Source organism: Hyla sarda, chromosome 2, assembly GCF_029499605.1.
Source record: "Hyla sarda isolate aHylSar1 chromosome 2, aHylSar1.hap1, whole genome shotgun sequence".
NCBI lineage: Eukaryota > Metazoa > Chordata > Amphibia > Anura > Hylidae > Hyla > Hyla sarda.
This window is the reverse complement of record NC_079190.1, coordinates 202,576,536-202,596,993: the sequence shown is the minus strand read 5'-3', so window position 1 is coordinate 202,596,993 and position 20,458 is coordinate 202,576,536. Positions and strand designations below refer to the sequence as shown.

At 40.2% G+C, this 20,458-nt stretch overlaps 1 protein-coding gene across 2 annotated transcripts in view; it reads left to right on the top strand.

Annotated features, from left to right (window-relative positions):
* Positions 1 to 20,458, top strand: part of DMD (dystrophin) — a 2,642,350-nt gene that overhangs the window by 505,969 nt on the left and 2,115,923 nt on the right. For both annotated transcript variants that reach the window (XM_056556147.1, XM_056556148.1), the window contains exon 7: positions 12,437 to 12,555. In XM_056556147.1, coding sequence (XP_056412122.1) covers positions 12,437 to 12,555 — 119 coding nt within the window. The remainder of the gene's footprint in view (positions 1 to 12,436; positions 12,556 to 20,458) is intronic.

Genomic DNA, 20,458 nt, shown 5'->3' with positions numbered 1-20,458 from the left:
AGACCCCCATGATCAGAGATCTCATTTCCTATCCTTTGGATAGCCGATAAGATGTCTGGGGGAAGAGTGCCCTTTAAGGAGAAAACAGTCTGGCAGCCTTTTCCCTCGTGAAAGTTTATGTAGAGTCCAGAACAGTTTGGGGCAATACCAGCTCTTGTTAAGCTTAGAGTTTAGGAAACCAGGAAAAGGGGAGAACACCAAACTTTAGGGATAAGTTGCCAAAGAGCCCCATTGAAAGTTACTAAGATCAAGTGGACTACCTAGGTCAGCATGGTTTCCAGCCATAAAAAAAGTATTCTTTTAGTAGTGCTAAATATTTTATAGTAAAATAAAAGGTGCCATTACAAAGTACAAGGTCATGCAAAAAAACAAACCCTTGTGTGCGGTTGTGGCTCTTAAAAGGCGAGAAGGAAATAACTAAAATGAAAAAATGAAAATTTAGGTGTTTTTTTAGGGGTTAAACACAGATAGTTCTGCTTTTGTCGGATGCTGATATGCATTGGTATTAAGTAGAGCAAACCCCTTCCTTGATGTCCATAGACACTAGTTAGACATATTGGAATGGGTTTTAGTGACAACTGCTTGAGAACTAAGGCCCTGATTTATCAAACTGTGTATGAGAAAATAAAGTGATTTTCCCACAGCAACCAATCACAGGTCAGCTTTCACTTTACCAGAGCTCGTTAGCTGAGCTGTGATTGGATGCTGTGGGAAAGTTACTCTATTTTTTTCTCTCATACAGTTTGATAAATCTGGGCGCAAGACTTTAGGGGGAGATTTGTTAAAGCCTGCGCAGAGAAAAAGTGAAGCAGTTACCCTCAGCAACCAATCATATTGCATTTTACATTTTTAAGAAAAGCCTTTGAAAAATAAAAGAAGTGATCTGATTGGTTGCTATGGGCAACTGGTCAACTTTTCCTCTGCACAGGTTTTTGATAAATCTTCCCCTTAGAATCTATAAAAGATAAAAACCATGAGGAGAATTTACTTAACCCCTTAACCCCTTAAGGACCCAGCCAATTTTCACTGTAGGACACACCCATTTTTTGCACATCTGACCACTGTCACTTTAAACATTAATAACTCTGGGATGCTTTTACCTTTCATTCTGATTCCAAGACTGTTTTTTCATGACATATTCTACTTTATGTTAGTGGTAAAATTTTGTCGATATTTGCATCATTTCTTGGTGAAAAATGCAAAATTTTGATGAAAAAATTACTTTTTTTTTACTTTGAAGCTCTCTGCTTATAAGGAAAATGAATATTCCAAATAAATTATACATTGATTCACATATACAACATGTCTACTTTATGAATGCATCATAAAGTTGACATGTTTTTACTTTTGGAAGACATCAGAGGGCTTCAAAGTTCAGCAGCAATTTTCCAATTTTTCACAAAATTTTCAAAATCGGATTTTTTCAGGGACCAGTTAGGTTTTGAAGTGGATTTGAGGGGGCCTTCTTATTAGAAATACCCCATAATTGACACCATTATAAAAACTGCACCCCTCAAAGTATTCAAAATGACATTCAAAAGGTTTGTTAACCCTTTTGGTGTTTCACAGGAATAGCAGCAAGTTGAAGGAGAACATTCAAAATCTTCATTTTTTACACTGGCATGTTCTTGTAAACCCAGTTTTTGCATTTTTACAAGGGGTAAATAGAGAGAAATTTTCTTAAAATTTGTAACCCAATTTCTCTCGAGTAAGGAAATACCTCATATGTATATGTGAAGTTTTTGGCGGGCGCAGTAGAGGGCTCAGAAGGGAAGGAGCGACAGTGGGATTTTGGAGAGTGAGTTTTTCTGAAATGGTTTTTGGGGGGCATGTCACATTTAGGAAGCCCCTATGGTGCCAGGACAGCAAAAAAAAACACATGGCATACTATTTTGGAAACTACACCCCTCAAGGAACGTAACAAGGGGTCCAGTGAGCCTTAACACCCCACAGGTGTTTGACGACTTTACGTTAAAGTTGGATGTGTAATTTTTTTTTCACTAAAATGCTAGATTTCCCCCAAATTTTTTATTTTTATAAGGAGTAATAGGAGAAAATGTCCCCCAAAATTTGTAACCCCATCTCTTCTGAATATGGAAATACCTCATATGTGCATGTCAAGTGCTCTGTGGGCGAACTACAATGCTCAGAAGAGAAAGAGTCACATCTGGATTTTGCAAAGCAAATTTTTCTGAAATGGTTTTTCGGGGGCATGTTGCATTTAGGAAGCCCCTGTGGTGCCAGGACAGCAAAAAAAAAAAAAACACATAGCATACTATTTTGGAAACTACATCCCTCAAGGCATGTAACAAGGGGTCCGCTGAACCTTTACACCCACCAGGTGTTTGACGACTTTTTGTTAAAGTTGGATGTATAAATGAATTTTTCTTTTTTTTTTTTACTAAAATGCTAATTTTCCTCCAAATTTTACTTTTTTTACAAGGGGTAATAGGAGAAAATGACCCCAAAATGTGTAACCCCATCTCTTCTGAGTATGGAAATACCCCATGTGTGGACGTCAAGTGCTCTGTGCGCAAACTACAATGCACAGAAGAGAAGGAGTCACATTTGGATTTTGAAAAGCAAATTTTTCTGAAATGGTTTTTCGGTGGCATGTTGCATTTAGGAAGCCCCTATGGTGCCAGGACAGCAAAAAAAAAAAACACATAGCATACTATTTTGGAAACTACACCCCTCAAGGCACGTAACAAGGGGTCCGCTGAGCCTTAACACCCCACAGGTGTTTGACGACTTTTTGTTAAAGTTGGATGTGTAAATTCATTTTTTCTTTTTTTTTTTAACTAAAATGCTGGTTTTCCCCCAAATTTAACTTTTTTTTACAAGGGGTAATAGGAGAAAATGCCCCCCAAAATGTATAACCCCATCTCTTCTGAGTATGGAAATACCCCATGGGTGGATGTCGAGTGCACTGCAGGCGCAATGCAATGCTCAGAAGAGAAGGAGTCACATTTGCTATTTTTTCTGAAATGGGGGGGGGGGGCATGTCGCATTTACTACCAGAAAAGCAAAAAAATAAATACATTTGTAAATACATTTCTTTGGAAAAAGGACATACCTCATATCTGGGCGTAAAACGGATCTCCGAGTGCACACTGGTCACGGAGGAACAGGAGGACAATCAGGGGCCTTGAGCTTCTGCTTATGGAGCCAGAACAGTGGGACCCCCCCCCTCAAGGGACATTACATGGGGTACACTAATTACTAACAAGGGGTACAGTGGGATATAAAATTAGAAAACAGGTTATGTTCCCAGAATGATGCCCCAGAGCATAGCCAAAACTAAAAAATATGCCCACCCCAAACCCTATACTCTGAATCATCATTCTGGGAATGTGATGTGTGTGGCCGTCCCTAACCTGTTGCCTCAAATGCGCACCCCGCTCAGGTGGAGAGAGAGCGCTGCGCATTTGAGGCAACATAAAAAGTCCACGATGATAGTGACTCAGTGACCCATGACCCAGAGGAAAAAAATACCCCCAGAGGTCTTATCAGTTTTTAGGGTTTTTTTTATGAGAGTTTTTTGGGCAATTTAGTGGTTTTATAGGGTTAACATTTGGAATGTACTCTGGACTTGGTACATTGGGGTCAAATTATGGAAAATTAAAATGAAAAGGGAAAATTTAGTACTGCATGGAAGTGTGATACTCCCTGAAGCAGTTTTTAATGCAGAGGCCCAGGTGATCAGGGCAAGTGTCACATTGATAGGTTGTGTCCTTCTGAATCCCCCTCCTGTTACACACTCTGCATTCTGGGATCGTCCCTTCTTTCCATTGTGGGGGACTTCACCTGGAAAGTGTTGGCCTGGGACGATCCTGGCACCTATTACTTCAAATCCTTGGGAAGTCCGGCCTGCACTTTCCCAGTCAGCAACTATCAGGACCTATAGGACTTCTTCTTGGAACTTAAGGTATGTCCCTGTGTTGCCAGCGTTCTGGTACAGTACAAAAGAGTTGTACATGGCAACCTGTACCAAGTAGACCGCAACTTTCTTGTACCATACACGTGTTTTCCGCATGGCGTTATATGGCTTCAGGATTTGATCGGAAAGATCAACTCCCCCCATATACCGATTGTAGTCCAGAATACCAGGGTGTGTGTGTGGGGGGTGGCGGGGATGTATATAGTGTGTGTGCTTTATGTATACTATATATAACGGTGTGTGATTAGAAATCACACACCGTTATATGAACAAAAATAAAAAGCTGTGGCCAAACAGAAAAATGAGGGGGCCAAATGCAGCACCCTGAACCCCTAATAGGGCCCGGGTCAAGCTGAAAAACCTTCGGCAGTCCCTTGGGGACCTATTAGGGGGTCGGGGGGAATTTTTCTTTACTTTTTTTACACTATTTTCTCCTACATTTCCCTGGGGGTTTTTCTGTCCCTGCTCTATGGGGGATCTTTGGTCCTGAGGGGGCTCCGATCTTCACAGAGGGGGGGGGGGGGGGGGTCCTTGGCAACCTCAAGCAGCTCTGCCCGCTGACTGAACTCAGCTAACGGGCAGGGCTGCAAGAAGATGCAGTTAACCCCTCCCCCGCCGGCTGCTATTGGCTGGACAATCCAATAGCAACGCTCCTTTGGGGGTGACGAAATCGCCCGTATGACCCGAATCGCGGCAGTTGGTTGGTGTGAATTCACCAACGATCTGCCGCGATCACCGACATGGGGGGGTCTGATGACCCCCCTGGGCATTTGCAGGAATCCCGATCCGGTCCCCGCCCGGCCTGCGGCGGGGACCGAAATTCCCACGGGCGTACCAGGACGTCAAGGCATATCCACACGCCCTAGGTCCTTAAGTGGTTAAACTGGCGCCTCACACACCAGTATAAAGCTCGCCATATCAGTGTAGGATCATACTGGATTTATCAAGAAGTGCATACCTCTTGATAAATCCAGGTGCTACTCAGGGTGCCAGGGTGCCCTTCATGATATCCTCAAAAGTTTACACCCCCTGTGTAGAAGGCCTGTTGTAAAATAAAATAAAAAATAAATAAAAAATAATGTATATATATATATATATATATATATATATATATATATATATATATAGTGGGGGGAAAGTATGTAGAATAAACGTAAAATTTTAAGATACATTTGAAGGTTTCTGTGTAGATATTATTTTGTGTTTAATCTATCTCCTTTTTGAATTTTTTTGGAGCTATATTTATGTCAGAAAAAAAGTATAGCTCATTTATATTTTGTTATGGTGTTTAAAATGGGAACAATTAACCAAGTACAAAATACGTTTCTCTTTTTAGAATTCTGGCATTTGGGATATACAAAAAAAAAGAGCAACTTCTAAGTCTAATTTCTCTAGTTCCACTTATAATTACTATGGTAAAACACAGGGGAGACATATGGGAAATTGGAGTTTTAATAACTTTGACATTTGTAATGAGCTGGAGCAACTGCATCACGACATGGTTGTTCGTCATTTTGCACACTGCTCTCTTGAAATAAACACTATTGAACACAATTGACATCACATGTTCAATACATAGATACGACTATTTCAGATAAGGTACAGTACCTGAATGGCTTAAACACCACCCAACATCTTATTATTCTCTTTAGAGATAAAGCTTTTTTTTTTACACAGTTCTTAATTGATTTTTTAATGTAGTTTACAAGATCCTTCTTGTCACTCTTTATTTTTCTAAAGAGTTGTTAAAGATTTTTCACAGAGGTCATTTCAAGCAAAGTAATTGCTTCTTCTTTTTTCTTAAAATAAGGTAGTGGTGGTCACAGTCACTTTTACCGTACATCTATACTAACCTCAAAATTAATCCAAATTAGAAGCCAATCTGAGAACAATGGTGCAATGATGCAACATAGTTATTTATGGAAGTTTGTTTTAATTTAGCTTAAAGGGTAGCTCCCACCATCCTTTTTTTTCTGTCCCTGCCTAGTGCCCATCTATCCCTAACTCCCTCCCTGCCTTTACATTTTTTTTTACTATATTAAAAATGCCTTTTTGTCTGCCTGGTAGTGTGCTCCCTATCAGGCAGACTTCCCCAGCAGGCGCAATGTCACTGATGCCTGCTGGGCCCGACACTTCCGCCTTTAGTTCACCTATACAGGGTGCCTCCAGCTGTTTCACCCCTACAACTCCCAGCTTGCCCCGACATCTATTGGCTGTCAGGGCATGCTGGGAATTTTAGTGGTGAAACAGCTGGAGGCAACCTGTGTTGAAAACAATAAGTAAGGGGCTACCCCTTTCCCTCCCCCCCTGTTGAAATCCCTGAACCCTGCTCTCCCCAACCCCCGTGTAAAAACCCCGAACCCCGCTGTCCCCCAACCCCCGTGTTAAAAACCCCAAACCCCGATGTCCCCCAACCCACTGTATTAAAAACCCCAAACCCCGCTCTCCCCAAGACATACCCTGGAGTCCTGCAGAGTTCTGAGGCAGTAGAAGCAGCGTGTAAATGCCGCGAGGCGGGGCCGGCGTGTGAGGCCAGCGAGCCAATGCGCTCTCAGCGCTCGCTCCCACCTGTCTGATTGACAGGCAGGGAGCGAGCGCAGGCTGAATGAATTTGGACCGATTGCCGAATTCAGGCGTGACATCACGCCAGCCTGTAGCCGGCCACTAAGAGGGAGACCCCTAGTGGACGGTTTTTAAACGTACATTAAAACATATTAATAAAAAAAATAAGGAAAATATATTAGAAATATGTTGTAGTACATATGTACTACAACATATCAAAAAAAAAAAAGTTAATGACAGTGCCCATTTAATTTTACCATAGTTTGTTTTTGCGTCACTATGTCTGACACCAATAAAATAGATGCATATTTATTGTTAGGGGCGTACATACAGAACCACATGGTCAGACAATGCAGCTGACATGGGGCTTTTAGAGAGAGTGGTCAATAGTCAATATTATCAAGAATTATCAAGAACATGTGTAGCACTCCTTACATGATCCTAAATTGGTCAAAGGTCATAGAAAGCATGTAGATGGAAAGAGATATGTCGTCATTCTGTCCTGGCACCCTCACGAAGGGCAAGAAAAAAGCACTATAATGGAGGGCCTGTTTTTTTTGCTATGAAACAACTTATTTTCAATGTACACTACTGACACATTGGTCACTTAATACAGGTAGTTCTTTGAAGGGGTACCATGTTGGAAACATCTTATCTCCTATCCAAAGGATAGGGGATAAGATGTTAGATTGTGGGGGTCCTGGCGCTGGGGACCCCAGCGATCTCCAGGCCAGTACTCCTGTCATTCGGTAAACGGAGCAAACTCTGTTTCATGCCCGATGACTGGCGATGCAAGCCGCTATGCCCCTTCCATTCAATTCTCCATCCATAGGCATGAATGGAGGGGACGTGGCATGACGTCACAAATACGGAAGCTGCAAGCTTTTGTTTTCCGGATGCCGCCCAGAGAATGCGGGGCTCCCCAACGGCAGGAGCCCCAAAATCTAACATCTTATCCCCTATCCTTTGCACAGGGGATAAGATGTTTCCAATGGAGTCCCCCTTTAAATGGTCACTGTTTTTTCAAACATCTTCGATCCATTTAATAATCCCTGCGGTCTGTATTATACGTATAAACCACCTTATTTACAAAAAATTACTTATTCCATGCACTTACATTAATTTTTTTTCAGCAGAAGTTCAAACTAGAGCTGCTTTTGCAATATCACCCCTGTCTTGCTGGGATGCTGATGTGATCCTTCCTGCTCATGTAGTGTCATGCCATGACAGTGCATAAATATTCCATCCCCCAACAGGACTAATTGTGTACTGTAAATCATCCTCAGCACTGTGCTAGTCTGTTCAAGGGGTTATCCACCATAAGATGATTTTAGTACGTACCTGCATGACAGTAACGGACATGCTTAGGAAGGATCTTTGCTTGTCTTAAGGTTAAATGGCTATTTTGTGAGATTACCATAACACTGTGGCTAGCTTTTTGTGAACTGTCTGTTTCCTCTGTGACTTTGTTCCCTAAAAACTTCAAGTCCCATGATTCCTTGTTTGTGTGAGGTCACTTTTCTCTTTCCCACACAACAGCCACCTCACCTATTGAAACAAATCTGCGATCCTTTCCATGCAATAGGCCAGTGTTTTCTGACCAGGGTGCCTCCAGCTGTTTCAAAACTACAATTCACTGCTGAATTCACTGCACTCCTTTCCACCCATCAGTTGCTACACCCATCGAAGCAAAGACAGGCTCTCTATGAACACTTAATTAGTGATGTAATGTCTCAGGCCGCCCTGCAACCTGAAAAACCTGAGACAACAGTAATTTTTTATGCTGTTTAATATAAACATTGTGGCAAAAATTACAGAATTGCGATACCACCATGAAACACAGATACAGACACTATATTATGAACTACACTAACTTTACAGCACCTGTAGCATAGTCGAATAAAAAAAAAAATAAAAAAATCCTGGAATACCCATTTAACTCCAGTGTCCTTCTCCAGCTGCATTGTGTTTTGCTAAAGATGTAAGAGAAAGGAAGTCCATGTGTGGCAAATGTGTGTGATCATGTGTGTACTACTGCTAAACAGTTCTGGTACACTCTTGGAAATGGAGAATGGATGAGAAATAGCTGCGCACTATGGAGTCAATAAATGCCTTATTCACATAAATATAGGTATTTCCTGTTAACAATTTTTGTTATTCCACAGTTTTTCTCCTTTACATTATGGGTTCTTTTAATGCCATTTATTCCTACCTTTATGCTTTAACAGCATTAAAACGGTAATCCACTGGAAAACATTTTTTTTTTTAAATCAACTAGTGCCAGAAAGTTAAACAGATTTGAGAGAGAGACCTACTATTGTTGCACAGATAATGGAAAATCATTGGCGTAGAAGTGCTTTTATTTATACTGTCTGACACATATTAGTTATGTTGGGGCATAATATGGTGCTATGATATATCATATTCAGCCTTAAAGGGGTACTCTAGTCGAAAATATGTAGAAAACAAATGTTTTCAAATCAGCGGGTGCCAGAAAGTTATCAGATTTGTAAATACTTCTATCTGTTTAATATTTCCATTTAAACATCTTTAGCATTCCAGTATTGTATCATATACTGCGGTATACTACAGAGAAAGTTGTATAGTTCTTTCCAGGCTTACCCCTATGCTCTCTGCTGACACCTCTGTCCATGTCAAGAACTGTCCAGAGTAGAAGCAAATCTCCATAGCAAACCTCTCCTGCTCTGGACAGTTCTTGTCACAGACAGAGGTGTCAGCAGAGAGCACTGTGGTCAGACTAGGACTAATTCAGGTTTTTAAATAGAAGTAATTTACTAATCTGTTTAACTCTCTGGCACCAGAAGATTTGAAAATATTTTTTTTCCACTGGAGTACCCCTTTAAGATTTATCAAAACCTGTGCAGAGAAAAAATTGACCAGTTGCTCAAAGCAATTAATAAGATTGCCGGTTTAATTCTTAAAGATGCCTCTGGGAAATGTAAGAAGCAATCTGATTGGTTGTCATGGGCTACTCTACTAGTCAACCTTACCTCTGCACAAGTTTTGATAAATCTCCCCAAATTATGAATCTGTCAGTTCTGTGTGTGGAATATAGCTGCAGGCACCTTTGATAGCTTTTTGGGTATAAAAGTAAACTGTACCTGGAGATGATGGTGGTTCCCAAACTTTTATCATTAGCCTATTATCTGTTACTCAAGTGTCAACGAGGCAAGGGCAAGCAGCTCACAGCCCATAACGCCTCTTAAGGTAGCCCTTCAGCTCTGTATATCAATTAGGTAGGGGCTGAAGGTTAAGGTAGTAAAGAGTAATGCTACAGGGGCTGTAAAGTTAGTGTAGTGTCTGTACTTTTGTGTGACGGTGGTCTCACAATTCTTCTGTGATTATCGCCCCAATTTTTATTTTTAACAGCATACAAATTTACTCATGTCTCAGGATTTCCCAGGTTGCAGTGCTTTGAGGTCTGACATAACTAGTCAGGTGATCAGAGGGAGCCTTTCCTGCTTCAATTTTGCAACAGCTGTAAGCCCCCTGGTTAAAAAAAGTTGTGTTTCAATGAGTGGGTTAGCTGATGTGTGGGAGGAAGAAAAGTGATCTAAAACTTTTAAGCATGGAACTGTGGGATGTGTAGTTTAGAGAACAAAATCAAACAGGAAATACCCAGTTCTGCATGTAAATGTATGTTCTGGTGCCTTGGTATTTAACATACCAGGATTTACTTTTATGAACTACTGAGCTCGCTTCATCCACAGCAGGTTCCGACTGCTGTCATCAGCTAAGGACCAGCCTGTAATGGTGGACATCCATCGGCAATCACATTAAAAGCCTGCCATTAACCCTTAAGATGCTGTGATCAATACTGATCACAGCACCTACAGCATTATGGACCACTCCGCTCTCCTTACTTGCTCGGTGCGATCCTCTGTTTTGTTTTAAAGGTAAATAAGTCCCTCCAGTAGTAAAAAAAAATGAAAAGCACCATCTTTTTTTCCCATTTTACAAATTAAAAAAAAATAATAATAATGTTTGATATTGGTGCATGCGTAAATGTCTGAACTTTTAAAATATCTTAATGTTATCTCCATATGGTGAATGGCGTAAACATAAAACAAACAAAAAAAGTTCAAAATGGCTGCTTTTTTGGTCACATCACATGCCAGAAAAATTTAATAAACAGTGATCAAAAAGTCACATATACACAAAAGTGGTACTGATAAAAACTACAGATCATGGGGTCAGAAAAGGGCAATTTTAATAATTTTAAACTTAAACATACTTATTTTATTTGAGTTTTTTTAAGTACTGCAATAATAGAAAAGTATGTAAACATGGGTATCATTTTAATTGTATTGACTAACAGAATAAAGATAACATGTCAGTTGTACCATAAAGTATACTGCATAAAACAGAAGCCCTCAAAAATAGCAAAATTTTGGTTTTCTTTTCGATTTCCCAACACAAATAATATTTTTTGGTTGCACCAAACATTTTACAAAGTACAATTGGTTTTGCAAAAAACAAAGCCTCATATGGCTCTGGGGATTAAAGAGATATGACTCATAGGCAAGGACAAAAAAAATTAAGCTGGCTGTGTCCTTAAAGGGGAACTTCGGGTACATAAGTACTTATCCTCTATCCACAGCATAGGGGATAAGTGTCTAATTGCATAGAGTACGACCACTGGGACCGCCCGGCACCCTGGCTCTCCCCATCCATGAAGCAACTTCTACTCTGTACATGGATTGCTATCGACCACCACACCAAGTCCATGTATCTCTATGGAAGAGTTGGGGTGCCGGGCAGTAGACTGTGGATAGGGGATAAGTACTTATGTACCAAAGTTCCCCTTTAATGCCAAAATTAGGTTAAAATAAAACATACAGAAATAACGATTAAGCAGAGCACTAATCACAATTCCTTCTAGTAAGTCAATTGCTGACAATGCTGACAAATATGGTAAAGTGTTCAATATTTGTCATGCTATATTTGGCAGACTAGCTTGGCATGGTTGAAAAAAATCAGGGTCACCAGCCAGTACTACCAGCCACACCACAGTACTAGGGCAAGGTAGGCAGATGATTAAATAAAAAATTCTATAAAAAATGCATAACATTTTTTTCTATATAATGAATAGCAGCATTCAAGCGGCATAACAGTCACTTTACTATGTATAACTATAGTCATGATGTATTTTACTATATACTGTACATGATGTCAATGGTAGGACAATCAGAATTATATAGTCACCTTTTCTCATGAAATGGGAGTTTTTTTGTAGCAGTTAACTGAAGTCAATACATGACAAACCCTTTTACATGTGAATGCTGAGAAGTCATAATATTTAGCTTCATACATTATCTTAAAGTCTTACTTACATTAAAGGGGTAGTCTAGTGATAAATTTGTTTTTAAAAACTTACTAAGGGGGAAGTACAAAAAAGGAAAGAATTTACTCTTGCCTTCCTTGTTCCTGGGCCATCGTCCGTCATTGCAACGGATCTCCGCTGTCCACTGTCTAGCACTTCCAGTTATACAATGTCAGCTTTCTGCTCAGCCAATCAGCTGCTGAGGTGGGACATCGCTGCAGCCACAGATTGTATCAGTGGACATGTGATGTCAAGTCGCTAGACCAGTAAGTGCCATACATCGGGGAGCTGAGCTTGGTTATAGAGGCAGCTTGGGAATGAGGAAGGTAAGGGAATGAAGAAGCATTCCTATTTTTTTCTTTTACTTCATCCCTCCCTGAGAAGTAGTTTTTTTTTTCTTTTTTAAAAGAGAGCTTATATTTCTATACAAAAAATCCACTACAGTATACTATTATAATTCCATTTTGAAGAAGAATGACTGAACCCACATACTGGTGGGAATAAGTACTTTATTTTGAACTATTATAGTGCTATTAATTAATATTATTATTAATATTAATAAACTAAAAGATTGTTGGTTTATTTTTCAGACCGGATCTGTTTGAGTGGAATAATGTTCTCTGCCAACAATCTGCTCTTCATCGGCTGGATCATGCATTCAACACTGCCCAGCAACACTTGGGAATTGCAAATCTCCTCGATCCTGATGGTAGGTGAACTCACTTGTGCTTTTAACTTTCATTAACACTTATAAACTTTCTCTGTGGTCATGATGCATTATGCCAGATATATTTTGTATGCAAAATGAGCACTGCATAAGGTCTTGTGGGACATACTGGGCGATTTGTCATCTCCTCTTGTTATTGTTAATTCACATACATGCTTTCAGGAGCTCTTCTCTTAATTAATGTACATTATTTCTTTTACATGTGTAATCTGAAAGTAATTTGCACTCATTCACACAGGCAACTCAAGAGAAGCCTTTCTCAACCCAGCCTGTCTAAGCCATTCACTGCAAATAGTGTGTATCAAGAACAATGCCGCATTTATTATTTCTTAGTTGCTAAAGGTTGATCACAGAGGGAGTTTGAAGTCTAACAACCTTGGAAAATTACATATTTTCCGAAGTGGGCAAAAGTAATTTGGCTGCAGGGACAGTCTACCAGTCAACTTTCTACACTTTACAGTATGTAATCTGTCACTTGGTATTGAGAGAAAAGAACAAAAAGCATAAACACATATTGCAACTATAGGGCCTTCTTTTTTGTTGAATGGAAGTTACTTTGAAATACACAGACTTCTGAATTTGCTGGAACAGTGCTCTATTTTGAACTAGCTGTTATTAGAATTGTTGAATAAATATATGAAAAGTACAAATATTGCTGGTAAAATACAGGAACGCACCATGTCACCACTTTTCTACAAATCGAATGTTTTTTTCTTTTGTCTCATATTTAAGCCAGTTAAAGGGTTTTGCCAAAAAAAAAAAAAAAAGCTAATTTCTTCTAAAAACAGTGCCATACCTGTGTTCAGTTTGTGTGTGGTAATGTGGCCCAGTTTTATTGATATCAAGGGGCTGAGTTGTAAGAACACACACATTCGAAGGACAGTGTGGTGCTGTTTTGGGGTAAAAAAAAGTTATATTTTTCTAGTCCCTTACAACTGATAACTATTCGACTATTTTAATTAAAGGGGTACTCCCGTGGAAAACTTTTTTTTTTAAATCAACTGGTGCCAGAAAGTTAAACAGATTTGTAAATTACTTCTATTAAAAAAATATTAATTCTTCCTGTACTTTTTAGGGGCTATATACTACAGAATAAATTATTTTCTTTTTGGATTTCTCTGACCACAGTGATCTCTGCTGACTTCTGCAGTTCATTTTTGGAACTTTCCAGAGCAGGAGAAAATCCCCATAGCAAACATATGCTGCTCTGGATAGTTCCAAAAATAGACAGCAGAGGTCAGTAGAGAGCACTGTGGTCGTGACATCAGAGAAATCCAAAAAGAAAAGCATTTCCTCTGTAGTATACAGCCCATAAAATGTGTTGGAAGGATTAATATTTTTTAATAGAAGTAATTTACAAATCTGTTTAAACTTTTTGGCAACAGTTGATTTAAAAAAAAAAGTTTTCCACAGGAGTACCCCTTTAAGTTCTATTACAGTTATGTGTAAAAGGAATACTGAAAAAAAAGACAACAAGTATCAGATAAATGTGATGAAAAACATCAGTATTTCTCATTTCCATTTCTTGATTCTGTTAGGGAAATTGAGAAATGGAAGTGTAATTGAAGGTAACGGATCTTATTAATTCTGATGGGCTTTTTTAAATCTCTGTTGCACTCAGTTATCATCAGTTAAGCTTTATTTCAGGTATTTATAAGGCTGCATTCACATCACGTTTTTACAATACAGTTCCCGTTTCAGGTTTTTGATAAAAAAATGGATTCCTCAAAACCGTAATAAATTGTATCAAAACATGTATACAATTTGTAAGCCGTTCACGGTTAAAAACCATATAGGTTTGAAAAATGATGTCCGCTAGCATCTGTTTTTTAAGAAAAAAAAGTATATGTTTTTAACTTTTCACTCCATTAGGAATAAAGTGTCACTTGTTTGATTGAAATTCCAAAAAAAAAAAAAACGCTTGTCTTCACTTCACAGAGCCCTGCTTGTCCTCAGTGCACAGAGCCCTACTTGTCCTCAGTGTACAAAACCCTGCTTGTCCTCTGTGTACACAGCCCTGCTTGTTTTCAGTTCGCAGAGCCCTGCTTGTCCTCAGTGTACAGAGCCCTGCTTGCTCTCAGTGTACAGAGCCCTTCATGTCCTCAGTGCACAGAGCCCTGCTTGTCCTCAGTGCACAGAGTCCTGCTTGTCCTCACTGCACAGAGCCCTGCTTGTCCTCAGTGCACAGAGCCCTGCTTGTCCTTAGTGCACAGAGCCATGCTTGTCCTCAGTGTACAGAGTCCTGCTTGTCCTCAGTTCATAGAGCCCTGCTTGCCCTCAGTTTACAGAGCCCTGCTTGTCCTCAGTGTACAGACCCCTGCTTGTCCTCAGTTCCCAAGGCCCTGCCTGTCCTCAGTGCACAGAGCCCTGAATGTCCTCTGTGTACAGAGCCCTGCTTGTCCTCAGTGTACAGAGCCCTGCTTGACCTCAGTGTAGAGAGCCCTGCTCGTCCTCAGTGTACAGAGCCCTGCTTGTCATAAGTGTACAGAGTCCTGCTTGTCCTCAGTGTACAGAGCCCAGTGCACAAGGCCCTGCTTGTCCTCAGTGCACAGAGCCCTGTTTGTCCTCAGTGTACAGAGCCCTGCTTGTCCTCAGTGTACAGAGCCCTGCTTGTCCTCAGTGTACAAAGTCCTGCTTGTCCTCAGTGTACAGAGTCCTGCTTGTCCTCAGTGCACAGAGCCCTGTTTGTCCTCAGTGTACAGAGCCCTGCTTGTCCTCAGTGTACAGAGCTCTGCTTGTCCTCACTGTGCAGAGCCCTTCTTGTCCTCAGTGCACAGAGCCCTGCTTGTCCACCCACACTTCCTATATTTGGACTCCTCACAGAGACACACAGACAATAGCTGCAGACAATATACACATTTTTTTAAACCATTGTATATTACAAATATGCAAATAATGGTATTATCTACATTATATAAAAGTTTTTGATAACAACAGGTACACTTTAAGTCCCTAGCAGCAAGACAGTATATGTGAAAAATATACATCAAAATAAAGACAAAAAAAAACAATGATAAATTCCCGTCTTATTTTTTTTTTTTTTAGTGTCTGATGTCCCACCTCTCCTTCAATGCTTGTTACAACCTCTCAATAAAATGACAGCCACCATAGTATCCAAAGTGTCTCATATGCTATGTGCATTCATCAATCTTTTAGTTATTCATTGTAAGAGAGACATAAAGGCTGGAATGATCAATACTGTACTTACAACATTCTTCCAAGATTATTTACAGATTTAAGCCAAAATTGGTCATTAATCACATTGTATCAGACATCGCTAGCAAATATGATTTGATAAAACTACTTGCCAAAGAAAATGGTGCGGTAGTAAAATGAGTATGCTGCATTAGCAGTGGCACTTTTACCTATACACTGAAAAGTTATTCTATAATCATTTTGTCACCAATCTTTGCAGGATTAAGGTCAATTTCTAAAACAGTTTCACTGTTTTTTTATAAACACTTTTGATTTGTTATAGAGAAATGTAAAAAGATTCGATCATTCAGGGACTAAGTGCTAAGCCCCCCACCAATTGCTAGAGCAAGCAGGGAAAATCACTCAGCTAATCACTTTTCTCCCAATCTTACAGATTGCTGGGGGTCTAAACATCTGGAAAGGCTCAACAGGTTAAAGAGGAAATAAACACGCAGATGGGCTCCACAGATTTATAGGAGTGTGTATACCCAGACAGGCTCAACAGATTGGTGGGAGTATATATACCCAGATGGGCTCCACAGATTGGTAGGGGTTTAAATACCCAGATGGGCTCTACAGATTTATGGGGGTCTATATACACAGAAGGGCTCCACAGAGTGGTGAGGGACTAAATACCCGGATGGGCTCTACAGATTTATGGGGTCTATATACACAGATGGGCTCCACAGATGGTGAGGGACTTAATACCTGGATGGGCTCTACAGATTTATGGGGATCTATATACACAGATGGGCTCCACAGAGTGGTGAGGGACTAAATACCCGGATGGGTTCTACAGATTTATTGGGGTCTATATACACAGATGGGCTCCACAGAGTGGTGAGGGACTAAATACCTGGATGGGCTGTACAGATTTATGGGGGTCTATATGCACAGATGTGCTCCACAGAGTGGTGAGGGACTAAATACCTGGATGGGCTCTACAGATTTATGGGGGTCTATATACACAGAAGGGCTCCACAGAGTGGAGAGGGACAAAATCCCCAGATGGGCTCTAGAGATTTATGGGGGTCTATATACACAGATAGGCTCCACAGAGTGGTGAGGGACTAAATACCTGGATGGGCTCTACAGATTTATGGGGTTCTATGTACACAGATGGGCTCCACAGAGTAGTGAGGGACTAACTACCCGGATGGGCTTAACAGACTGGTGGGGTTTATATACCCAGATGGTCTCCACAGATCGGTGGGGGTCTACATACCCAGATGGGGATTCACAGATTGGTAGGGGTCTAAACACGCAGATGGGCTCCACAGATTTATAGGAGTGTATATACCCAGACAGGCTCAACAGATTAGTGGGAGTATATATACCCAGATGGGCTCCACAGATTGGTAGGGGTTTAAATACCCAGATGGGCTCTACAGATTTATGGGGGTCTATATACACAGAAGGGCTCCACAGAGTGGTGAGGGACTAAATACCTGGATGGGCTCTACAGATTTATGGGGGTCTATATACACAGATGGGATCCACAGAGTGGTGAGGGACTAAACACCCAGATGGGGTCCACAGATTGGTGGGGGTCTAAACACCTAGACAAACTCCACAAATGGGTAGGGGTCTAAACACAACAGAATTCAACCAATAAAATTTAGGACACGTCTCTATAACATGTTAAAAGCTTTATCATGGTGAAACATGGTGACAATTTAAACTGAGACAGAATGATTTCTAGGCATGTGTTGTTTCACAAACCATCTTTTCATCTAGTCTCTCAGATAGCCAGCTGTTCAGCTGAAAATTGTACTGAAATTTTGTTGACAGCAGAGAGAGGGAAATCATATTGACATAACTCAAGCAACTTTATTCTTCATGCCAGGCAGAAGTATTAATCAGATTTTCTAAACTAAAAATGAGATAAAGAAAATTGATAAATGGATAAACAACAACCCTTCTCAACACATTTTATTCATATTAGTTGGCACTTTTCTAGTTACCCAACTTTTACCCAAAAAAATTGCAGCTTGTGTTTCCTTCATGTGGCTTAAAGGGGTACTTCATGTGGCTTAAAGGGGTACTCCCCTGGTAAACATTTTTTTAAATCAGCTGGTGCCAGAAAGTTAAACAGATTTCTAAATGACTTCTATTAAAAAATGTTCATCCTTCCAGTACTTATCAGCTTCTGTGTGCGCCACAGGAAGTTATTTTCTTTTTGAATTTCCATTCTGTCTGACCACTGTGCTCTCTGCTGACACCTCTGTCCATTTTAGGAACTCTCTGGAGCAGGATAGGTTTGCTATGGGGATTTGCTTCTACTCTGGGCAGTTCTTAAAATGGACAGAGGTGTCAGCAGAGAGCACTGTGGTCAGGCAAAAAAGAAATTCAAAAAGAAAAGAACTTACTGTGGAACATTCAAGGAACATTAAGGACTCAGCCTATTTTGGCCTTAAAAGGGTACTCCACCCCTAGACATCTTATCCCTTATCCAAAAGATAGGGGATAGACCCCCTGGGATCTCGGCTGTGGCACCCCGCTGTCATTACTGCACAAAGCAAACTCCTTCTGTGCGTAATGACGGGCAATACTGGGGCCAGAGCATCGTGACTTTACCATAAAATGTATGGCGCAGCAAAAAAAAAAAAAATACTATTTGTGTAGGGAAACTAAAAAGAAAACCGCAATTTTGCTACTTTTGGAAGGTTTCGTTTTCACACCATACAATTTACGGTAAAAAATGACATGTAAAATGTCATTTTAACTAAATTGGTAGGTGTAAAATCCCTCTATTTTGAAGACCTATAACTTTTTCATTTTTCCGTATTGTTCGTGCCATGATCTGTACTTTTTATTGACACCATATTTGCATATATAAAACTTTTAATACATTTTTTATACATTTTTGGGGAATAAAATGTTATAAAAAAGCAGCAGTTTTATGTTCACGCCATTCACCGTACATTATCCTTAACCCCTTAAGGACCACAGGTTTTTCCATTTTTGCACTTTCGTTTTTTCCTCCTCACCTTTTAAAAATCATAACCCTTTCAATTTTGCACCTAAAAATCCATACGATGGCTTATTCTTTGCACCACCAATTCTACTTTGCAGTGACATCAGTCATTTTACCCAAAAATCTATGTCTAAACAGAAAAAAAAAAATCATTGTGCGACAAAATTGAAGAAAAAACGCCATTTTGTAACTTTTGGGGGCTTCCGTTTCTACGCAGTACATTTTTCTGTAAAAATGACAGCTGATATTTATTCTGTAGGTCCATACGGTTAAAATGATACCCTACTTATATTGGTTTGATTTTGTTGTACTTCTGTAAAAAATCATAACTACATGCAGAAAAATGTATACGTTTAAAATTGTCATCTTCTGACCCCTATAACTTTTTTATTTTTCTGCATATTGGGTGATATGAGGGCTCATTTTTTGCGCCGTGATCTGAAGTTTTTAGCGGTACCATTTTTGTGTTGATCGGACTTTTTGATCGCTTTTTATTCATTTTTTCATGATATAAAAAGCGACCAAAAATACGTTATTTTGGACTTTGGAATTTTTTTGCGCGTACACCATTGACCATGCGGTTTAATTAATGATATATTTTTATAGTTTGGACATTTACGTACGCAGCGATACCACATATGTTTATATTTATTTTTATTCGCATGGTGTTTTTTTCAATGGGAAAAGGGGGGTGATTTGAACTTTTATTAAGGAAAGGGTTAAATCACATTTATTAACTTTTGCTTTACACTTTTTTTTTTGCAATGTTATAGGTCCCATAGGGACCTATAACACTGCACACACTGATTGCCAACACTGTTCACTCCAAAGCAATAGCTTTGCAATGATCTGCGTTATCGGCGGTCGATTGCTCAAGCCTGAATCTCAGGCTTGGAGCAATCGCCGAGGGGACACGCCGGAGGCAGGTAAGAGGACCTCCGCTCGTGTCCCAGCTGATCGGGACACCGCATTTTCAATGCGGTAGTCCCGATCAGCCCCGCTGAGCAGCCGAGCAGCTTTTGCTTTCGGTTTAGACGTGGCGTTCAACTTTGAACGCCGCATCTAAAGGGTTAATAGCGTGCGGCACCACGATCGCTGCCACGTGCTATTAGCCCCGGGTCCCGGCATCAGATACATGCCGGGACCGACCCGATATGACGCGGGGTCGGCCAAGGACGTAAATATACGTCTTGGTCATTAAGGGGTTAACATTATATTTCAATAGTTTGGATATTTATGCACGCCTTGATACCAAATGTTTTTTTTATACTTTTTTGGGGGTGAAATGGGGAAAATGGGACAATTTTAATTTTTATTGGGGGAGGGGATTTTTCTATTTTTTTCCTTTTTTCCTTTTTATTTTACACTTTAATAATCCCCATAGGAGACTATTTATAGCAATCATTCGATTGCTAATACCGTTCAGTGCTATGCATAAGGTGTTATCAGTTATCTTCTGCTCTATTCTGCTCTAACTCAGACCAGAGCAGAAGATCCATGGAAGGCGGCGGAGGCAGGTAAGGGGACCTCGATCTGCCATCCTGGATGATCGGATCTCAGCGACAGCACTGCAGGCGATCCGATCATCCATTTTAGTGACCGCAGCTCTGCAGATGCCATTTTCTGTATTGATCACGACATATGAGGGGTTAATGGTGGATATTAAGGGCGGGTCCCTGGCTGCTATCAGCAGTCAGGACCTGCCGTGTATGA